This window comes from Sphaeroforma arctica (genome assembly GCF_001186125.1).
Source record: "Sphaeroforma arctica JP610 unplaced genomic scaffold supercont1.715, whole genome shotgun sequence".
Classification (NCBI taxonomy): Eukaryota; class Ichthyosporea; order Ichthyophonida; genus Sphaeroforma; species Sphaeroforma arctica.
The window spans coordinates 425-9,758 of NW_014039843.1; the positions used below are offsets into that span (position 1 = coordinate 425).

Here is a 9,334-nt window from a genome sequence, read left to right on the forward strand (position 1 = left end):
TTGACTGTTTGTGGTATGTATTTGTGTGGAACAAAGTTCACTTTAGCGTGACGAATGTTCTTGGCTTTGACCTCCTGACTTGGTATCTCCACTACTGATCCTTGTAGATTCCAGTGTACATCTGGTGGAATCTAACCGTTCTTATCTAACAAGTCTGAGAGCAAGTCTCTGAATCCTTCTTGTACTTGCTCAAGTTCTTCTTCATGTGGTGTGAGAAGTGATTCGCATTTCGCATCTGTTGGTATACTTGGATTGGTTATCCCAGCCAGATATATGCATAAGTATGGTAGAGTATCCATACCTGAGAGAATTAGTGATTTCTTGTCTGGGAGGTCGAGCACCTCAAAACAGTTTGAGGTTTTTCTACCGCCGTAATTGTGGAACCTGTGCGTTGTACTCGTGCATCTGATTGTGCTAGCTGTATGTAGCCAGGTTGTGCTTTGACGAACAATTATAGTTCAGCTACTACACTGTGATCCATACAAGAGCGTTGTGCTCCTGTATCTACTAGTGCGTTGTATGTGGTGCCATTGATTTGTATGTATATGTGCAATCTTTGGTCTCGTGGGTTAGGAAGTATAGAAATAATGATGTAAGCAATACCACTGGCATTTATAAACAACGTTTCTTCGTCAGACAGTGTGTGCATTCAAATGTCTACCATGTTTATCATGTTAGCCTCCGACCACCAAGATTTTCATATATCCTCATTCATCTCCTGCACCTTGTTGCCATTTGTAATGACCAACTGGTCGATATGGGCAGGGTGAGATTTCTGCGCTACAGACGGTTGCTTTCGTCTTCTTTGGTGCACTTGCTGAACGCGTGTGGTGAAGGGTTGATACCACAGTGTGGGTAAGGTCTTGGTCCTCGCGGTGCTGGGGTGTCAGTAGCCTGTCCTATGGGGCGACCTCTGCCTTGTCCTCCTTGTTGTTCGCCACCTCTTGGCTGGCCCCCACCTCTGGGTGGACCTCCTAGAGGTATGCTCACTCTTCGGCGAGTGACTCTCTGGTCAGGGATGGTGTCGTTTCGTGCGCGCTTGCTGTCACGCTTGCGATTAGCTTGTGTTATGGTTGCCTGTCTGATCATATCTTCAGTGAGTTCACGGAATACCTTCTCTGATATGTCAGACAAGTGTCCACTACTACCATCACGCTTTGTTTGCGCCATGATCAGTCTATAAACCCTTGTGCGACGTAATCGTGCTTCTCGGACTTCAACATTCATGCGAGTGACATAAAAGTCGTGGAGCTACTTTTATAGTAGATAGTCTACTGGAGTGCGACGCAAGTTGTCAATAATCAATATATTGTAGTCCTCCCTTTCAGTGAAGTGCGCGATACCTCCGTTGTGTCCGTTTGTCTGAGCAGTTCTTGTACAAGTGATAGGGGCTGTACTTATAGCATGTTTGTGCTCGCGAACAAGTATATTGCTACAAATACAAGCTCAATTGTATCACGACAATCAGCCATGCTGACATACTTGCCTGCTGGCCACTTAGGAAACTCAATCATTTTGAGTAGTTTGTCCATCTCTGGTTCTAAGATTTTATTCCCTACATGAGATCTAATTAGAGTTAACTCGCTCATAGAGCCACTGATTGCAATACACTCGTCATGATCACTTCATAGCTTTATTGTATAGCTCTGACAACTACTGATCTAATACTGGTATCAATCTGTTGGGTTGTTGGTCGTGAACTGCTTTGCGGAGTTTGTGGAGTGCTCGTATGTCAATGGGGTCGTCCGCCGTCCACTAGTATATCTACAATGTAGAAGTTGCCCTCAAAGATGGTCTTGTCCATGACTATGTTGTACTTACTCATTGCTGGATCCAATGTAGCTCTTGCTGGTGTGGACTCATCGTCCATGCAAATCGCTTCCTCCCCATTGTGTAGAGAAGCGGTGCGGGAAGACATTTGTGAGACTGGCATTGTGTCTGCTTGTACTGGCCTTGTACTGGCGCTGCGACTTGTACTCACTTGTGTCTTGTGTGCGTAGACTCCTTCGTGTTGCTCGTGTTCTTTTGTAGGGCGCAGACGCCATTGACTGTTCTGTGTGTTGAACGTTCATTGTTGTGTCAGACTACGTGTTCGTTTGTTGTTCATGTAGTGTAATACGTATCGTTATTCTCTGATATAAGTATAAGTTCTCCCTTAGGTTCACACGGTTACTTTGTTGAAAGTCGGTCGAGTACCTTTGTGTCGGGCTTCCTTGTGGTGTATTGTGTAGAAGTCTGATGTTGTATCTTGCACTTGATCGACTCAACTTGACGTTCTCTGTGACACTTGGATTTATGTTGAGAGTTTTCGGTTTAGTAGACAAAATTTGGTTTATCTTGGTTTATCTACGTACTTATTACAAACTTGATTTCCTGTGTGAACCCAGTTACTGTGTGGACAGCTTTGGTTTATGGTTTTAATTATTATTATGTTCAATTTTGTTTCTGTCTCGTGTTAGTCTACCGAACTTTTGATATCTTGTAGTATGACTTGTCTTGAGTCGTTGCAGTTCGTGTTAGCGACGCACTACCGAACTGTGTCCATCAAATTATTTGATATATTTGGTGTGCATACACAGATTATTCTGATTTATAAAGTCACTACTATTGCTTGTGATCTTGATATGGTAATGTTGTCTTACTGTATTGCCTCCTTAGAATGCCCTGCGCTGTGTTTTGCATCCGCTTGTCGAAGCTGTGCTTTTAGTGTTGTAGCTAGTGCCTCTGCTCGATATTCTGTATACTCGATTTGTTGGCTGTTCAGGACTTGTTGTGCTTGTGTGTGCCTAGAGTCTTGTAACTATTGTTTCTTGGGTCTCCCTTAGTACATTTACGTTGGTCAAATGAACTGAATCTTCTTGAGATCTGAGATGTTGGTCCGTTTTCTAGACTGCTGTGCTTATATATGTGTACATGGTGTTTATACTTTGTTTATATATGTGTATATGGTGTTTAAACTTTGTTCATACATTTTTTAGCCTCGCATCTGATGTGTTCTCCCATTCATGGTTGTGTGATTCTGAGGTCGTGCTTTCTTGTCCATGGATGTTGGCTTCGAGATTGTGTTTGTTATTATGTTCGTAATGTGGAGTTCATTACTGAGACATATCGTTCTTGTGCTTATGTCTTGCGTGTTATGTTGACATGCTTTATCCAACCACATGATTTAATGATTGATGTGCATGCCAATTTCAATCTTGCCTCGTGTTTGTTGTGATTGGAGTGTGAGTAGTGCACCGTTGGAGTTTATCTATTGTTCTGAAGTATTCTTGAACCAAGTTTTTGTTTGCGCCTTGTGTCATTTATACTAAAGCTTGTACTAGTTATGTACTTGTTTTCATTATCATGTCCGTGCACCTTAGACTCTACTCTATTTCTTTTCTGAGTGTGACCGCAAGCCTTTCTGCACCTGTTCTCAGTAGTGTACTCACTTGTTTTGTAAACTAGTATTTGTACCCGTTACTTATCTTATTGTGATCTCATGACCATTTATCTCTATCTCATGGCTGCGTGCTTAAGATTTATGTTGATGGTGATGTGCCTGTTCTTTATGTGTTTGTAGCTGTCCCACATGTCACTATTATTCTTCGTTCTTGGTATCAGGTGTTCTATTTTGCTTGTTGTTGTGCGATTTCTAAGTTGATTTAACTAATGCTTGTCACTCTGCGATTTCTGTAATATTTGCTTATTCAATCTCGTTCCTATCGATGTGCATACTTGGCAGTCTTGATTTGTTTGTGTGTAGCTCTAATATTTATTACTTAGGTAAGTGTGCAGGCTTTATACTTCTGTATTGGAGACCGAATCTGATCTCTCTTGTGTACTGCACAATTTTGGTGTTTTAAGCATGGTATGTCCGATCTGATCGTTGTTATGTAGTACGATCTTGTTAGTCTTATGATTGTGGAGGTCTGTATGGTTCTTTTACAGTTCCTTAACTTGAGAGTGTATCTTAGCTAATGTTGAGCATTTAGTTTGTGTCTTAGGTAATGTTGGATCCATCTCTGTCTTTTTTAGTTTGGCTGCTTGCTTGTGGTGTGCATGTCATACTGATTGTACACTGTTTGCAGGTGACTCACTTGTTTTACAAAGTTTTGTTTCCCAACATCGATAAATCAATCACTGTGACAAATTTTACACGGGGAACCCTTTTCACACTCCTGGTTCACGTTCAACAGTATTTACCTTACTTGTTGACCTCAGGGTTTTCTGTGAAGTACCTCTGGGGTTCTTCTCCTCGTTCTTTCCACCTTCTGGCTGGAAACTTCTGGTTGATCCTGATTCCAGATTATGTTGTGCTTGGTCTCCGGTAAACCTTCTTTCCTCGGCTGAAGCGTCTTCTTTCCGTTCCCGAATAGTACTATTGCCCTTGTACTATTTAGCTCTTCGAATAAAGCACGTTTTTGAAGACAATATATTTTAGTTGTGTTGTTCAGGAGTGTGTACTCCTGCTATCACTAGTTCCGTGACCTGCCGTGGTAAGGATATTGTCGAAAATGTAGAGTTTAAGAGTAACAGTTAAGAAACGATAAAAGTCCTAGGCCGAGGGACTCACACTGAGTCTACATTTGTGCTTGTTATTGTCTACACTAGACTCAACTATTACTCAAGTGTTTCTCTCACACGCGAGAGTCCCAGTATCATCTACCGGTATTCCCGCTTCTATTTCTGATCACTTAATCACCAGAAATATTGGATCCCAAATCCAAAACTCAGTGTTTGATAATCATGGGTTTTGGGCTTAGTATTGGCTTTTCTGATACCCTGGTCCCCGGATGCTACAATGTGCGCTTGTGTGTTTGTAGCGGATGATCTGTTCACTTTGTGTCGTGTCATGTATCCTGTGAACTTTGCTAATGGCGGTTATGTTCGGACATGCACTGAACCAATTGTTCTATTTCTGCTCAATGATCTGCGTTGGGACTTTGTTCTTCTTGTGTAGCCAGTGCCAGTGTTTGTGTTATGTCTTTACGAGTGTGATCTGACCGATCTCATTCAACATGGGTATGTCCCCGTCGTTCTGTCTTGATATTTATTTGGGTACTAATTGTACACGATCAGGTTGATGGTGTGTGTTCATATGTTGTTCTTGTCACGCATATGTTCTTAGTTTTCGTATTAAACCTTTGTGTGCAGTATTTTTCTATAACATATACTTTGGTTTTATTGATGTGTTTTCTAAATCTCATTTCACAGGTGTACATCACTTCCTTCCTTTCTTGTTCGTTTTTAGGTATTAATTGTAATTGATCAGGTCGTTGGTATGTGGCTGTGTTTTATTTTGAGAAGCACTCGATATGATGCTTTGTCTAGATGGTGTGATTTCAGTTCTAATTCGTTAATTTCACAGATACTACATGGTCTGGTTGTGCGCATGAGCTTTCTAGTCTAACCCTCAGTATTGGGTTTTATGTGCAAAGCCTTGTGTCTAGTCACTCTTGTTTGGGTTTGATGTGTGTAATAGTGATTTAGTTAGCTAGTATGATCTCATATGATTACGTCTTCCTTGTCTGATTTAGACAAGTATGATCTTGTATGATTGCAAGTATAATATTGTATGATCTGGTCTGCCTTTGCCCTGCGATTGAGTGTCGCACTCGAAAACTTAGTTATTAAGTATCTTCTGATCTCAGAAGCTACTTGTGACTGAAATGATACTTCCTATTTATAATTATAAGGATCCTCTGGTCTCAGAAGTGCTGGCATGTCCCATTGCACTGATCTAATTGAGCCCTAGATAGCCAATTCTATTAAATGTTCTACTTACTGTGTACTATGTTATTACCACTTGTGTAGAGAGACTTCTGTTGAAGTGTAGTGATGTCCTTTTTGGGGTCCATACGTCAGGATGTTTTCTTATCTAAATCGGCCAAAAATCCCCAACATTGATAAATCAATCACTGTGACAGCTTATCAATTTTCACTAGTATGTGCCCTAACTTTGACACTTACTGGTTCTCCTCTCTATACTTGACAACACTCTATCAAAACACGATATGCTCACCTTGGATATTTAAAACGTCACGCTTAAACACGATATTGTTACCTTATTTTTCTATTTCGATGTCTGCTAGTGAGTAGAGACTTGGTCTTGCTTCATTGCTTCCTCTACTGACTTCTTGTTGAGCTCTCCCAACACCTGCTAGATGGTGGGAACACGTCCGACTTCCTCCTCTTCTGTGGCTTGCTTCCTTGGTTTATTTGTTGGGGCTTCTTCTAGTATCTCTTCTTTGAAATGAAGCTTGTTTAATATAAAATTTCTTCGATACTTTGGTAGTATACTTCACTTGTTACGTACGTTGTTAAGTGTAAGCTACTTGACTTATCTAAGTAAGGATATTGTAAAAAATGTAGTGTATGGAGAGTAGTTGACAGGTACGAGCCAAGGATACAATAGACTTCTTCTCAAGTACAGTTATCTCAGCTAGGAAAAGTCCCTAGTCTGAGAGAACTGAACTGAGTCTTTATTTGTGTTTTCTAATTTACTAGACTCAGGATTTACTTGAGTGTATCTCTCATCCCGGTATAGTTTACCGGTTCTACCGCTAATATTTTTGATGACTCCAATATCAGAAATATTCTAATCCTAATTCCAAAACTCAATATTGGATGATCCTGGGTTTTGGGATTTGGATTAGCTTTTTGATAATCTGGACCCTATATGCTACAAGATACCCACAACTGTGTGCACGGCTTAAAATCTGAGATGCTTCTCAAGAACATACATATACAGGAAATTAACAAATCATTCGCTTTGAACCTGGAATATATACACTTGACTTCAAGCATAGCACTATTGGGGAAAGCGATTTTTACAACCCTTGGATATCTAGTGCTGTACTTGCACGGAAAACCCTACATGTATCAACTATAACTATGTAGTGTTGTCAGAACTAGAAGGTCAACAACGAAAGCTTCTGTGTTGATCCTCTCCCAATGTCGACAGAAATACAAGAGTGTATAAATCGTAAAGACCCAGGAGCCATACTGTCAACCATATATATGGCGTGCACCTTTAACTAAATAAAATATGCCGAAACCTCAAGAGAGTACTTTATCTGAATCCATCCTCAGAGGGATATGTGACGGTCGATCGCCGGTGTCCTTGGTGTCAAGTAATGACATTTATGCAATCAGACTCATATGGACGAAAGTCCATTAAGTTACAAAAAGGGTTACAACAACTTTTTAATGAGAATGATGTTAGAGTGCAATGTAGTAGACTTTAGATAAAGTGCAAATGTATGTATTTATTTCTGACCTCACCTTTGGTTTTATACCTAAGATGTTTGTGCTAGTGTTCAGCCGCTTGGGCTGGCCAGGGTAAAAACTCATATGGTCAGTATGAGAAACCTTATGCAGAACACTTTAACACTTCAATGCTTTTCTATTTCTACTTCTCTGCAACTAAATCTCACGCTGATCACATGATGCCTTTCCGCATAGGTTGTGACTCACATAGAACCGCAGCTATTATCAGAATGTTGCGGTTGACAGGCTTAATTCACTCTTGGGAATCGGTTGAGAAACTTAATCTGCTCTTGGAAGTCGGTTAAGTAATAACTCAACTCTTGGGAGTATCTTAAGCAACTTGATTAGCTCTCGGGAGTGAGCTAACTCTGATGACTTCCATAAATCAAGCTGTAAAATCACTTAAACACTTCAATGCTTTTCTATTTTTACTTATCTGTAAGTAAATCTCACGCTGATCATACATGGCTGGTTAGCTCAGCGGTAGAGCGTAAGATTCCAAACCTTACGGCCGGAAGTTCGATCCTTTCACCGGTCATTTTTTTTCTGTTAGGATTTTGAGGCTCCTCACCTATGTCACCAATCAATCATGTGTCGTCAATCAAATTATGTTTATGCGCACTCGTTCTCAGTCTCCTTATATGTTGGATGCTCGTCCCCATTTTTCATTTTTCGACATATGTGTTAGGTATACTGTAAAAACTGGTATAGTATCACTTGCTACCTGGTCGTTTGGCTCGATTTGAATTGATTTCTGTGACTGAACCGATATATCCGCTATTCCTTATAGTCATATCAAAGATGAACCATCGGGAAGCGAAGAGCTATTCGCTCCTACTTAATTCGAATGTATAGTATTTCGATGTCTTGATCAATGTTTGGACAAATTGACAATTCATAAATTCTGAAAGTGATTTTACTGCATTGAAAGTACGCAGAATGGAGACTTGAGATATATCCTGACATATTGCAACGCAGATGCAACTGATTTTTTCACCAACATTATCAGCATGGAAAGCAATGTTGTCAATAAATATGCTTAGCAGTCCACATTCTTCAAACCTTGTACCGTGAATAATCTCTGTGTATTTCATCATTCACTCTACACGCAAGCGAAGTTTACAGCACTTATGTTGTGTTTGTAAATCCTTGGAGTGAATTGCCATTCCTCAACCGTCTGTAATAGCGGGGTTGACCTGCTGGATTGCACAGTGTAAGGTTTTACTGAATAAAATCTATTATTTTAACTGTCGTCGGTTGAAATAATTATGTGTACTATTGTCAACTTCATGTTATAAGTTGTCAAATATTGTCGACGGCTTCATTAAAGATGAAAAATCTTATTGGGACCGTATCCCTTTGATCAAAGTGCTCTACACAATACAAATTAATCATTCGCTCAGCGTGGCGAAGTCAGTTGGTCAACGAGATTTTAGAAGTTTCTGCGTGACTATCTACCGAATATTTCAACGAGATTTGCCAGCAAGCCATTCAGGGTATTGGTATAGCCGAATGAATCTTAACACATTAACTTCAGATTACATCACATTGGCGTGTGGTCAGTTACCATTATACTGTAATGGTCCCTTGTATATCTAGCGGATTGCTTTTTCTCATGACAGAGCACTTCCCTAAATCTCAACCGCTTTGTGACGGATGCTACTTATACTGACACATTTTACACACTCGTTGTTGTAGGCTACGCGCATCCATTATGTAGCCAACACGTCGTACTAAATGTCGATTATACTATCCCGAGCTTGATATCATAGTTGCCTGCCGTATTCAGTAATCAATTACCATATTACCAAAACTTTGACGGCACTGTGAGATACATTCGGGTCATACCGTCGGGTTTAGAAATCAAACAGGGCAGATGGACGTCATCAGAGTTAGTTAATCATTAAGAATATGTGTATCAATGCTTTGTGTAGCGATCAGTTTGGGAACTATATATAATCTGGCAACTGCAACAGGCATGGTATATTTGGCAAAAGGACAGAAGTAAACAAAAGGAACACTCTGGTAGCGAATATTGTTCACAATCAACCTTCGTGATTACTTCCTATAGAGAAAACGTTAT

At 40.2% G+C, this 9,334-nt stretch overlaps 2 protein-coding genes and 1 non-coding gene across 3 annotated transcripts; 1 reads left to right on the top strand and 2 right to left on the bottom strand.

Moving 5' to 3' along the window:
* Positions 1–788: 788 nt before the first annotated feature.
* SARC_08196 (hypothetical protein) lies at positions 789–1,170 on the bottom strand (the record flags this gene model as incomplete). The annotated part of the gene is made up of 1 exon (XM_014297834.1): positions 789–1,170. A coding segment is annotated over one exon (382 nt), but the record flags the coding sequence as incomplete, so codon positions are not given.
* A 450-nt stretch (positions 1,171–1,620) lies between these two features.
* SARC_08197 (hypothetical protein) lies at positions 1,621–7,387 on the bottom strand. The gene is made up of 4 exons (XM_014297835.1): positions 6,047–7,387; positions 4,186–4,470; positions 2,197–2,278; positions 1,621–2,053 (listed from the first exon to the last, which is right to left on the bottom strand). The coding sequence occupies exon 4, from the start codon at positions 1,931–1,933 to the stop codon at positions 1,733–1,735; it is 201 nt and encodes a 66-aa protein (XP_014153310.1). The 5' UTR covers positions 1,934–2,053; positions 2,197–2,278; positions 4,186–4,470; positions 6,047–7,387; the 3' UTR covers positions 1,621–1,732.
* A 330-nt stretch (positions 7,388–7,717) lies between these two features.
* On the top strand, positions 7,718–7,789 carry SARC_30176. The gene has a single exon. It is a non-coding gene; the product is annotated as a tRNA-Trp (tRNA).
* Positions 7,790–9,334: the final 1,545 nt, after the last annotated feature.

Bases quoted from the DNA above. Each gene is read 5' to 3' on its own strand.
- SARC_08197 (XM_014297835.1), bottom strand. From the start codon at position 1,933: ATGCCAGTCTCACAAATGTCTTCCCGCACCGCTTCTCTACACAATGGG.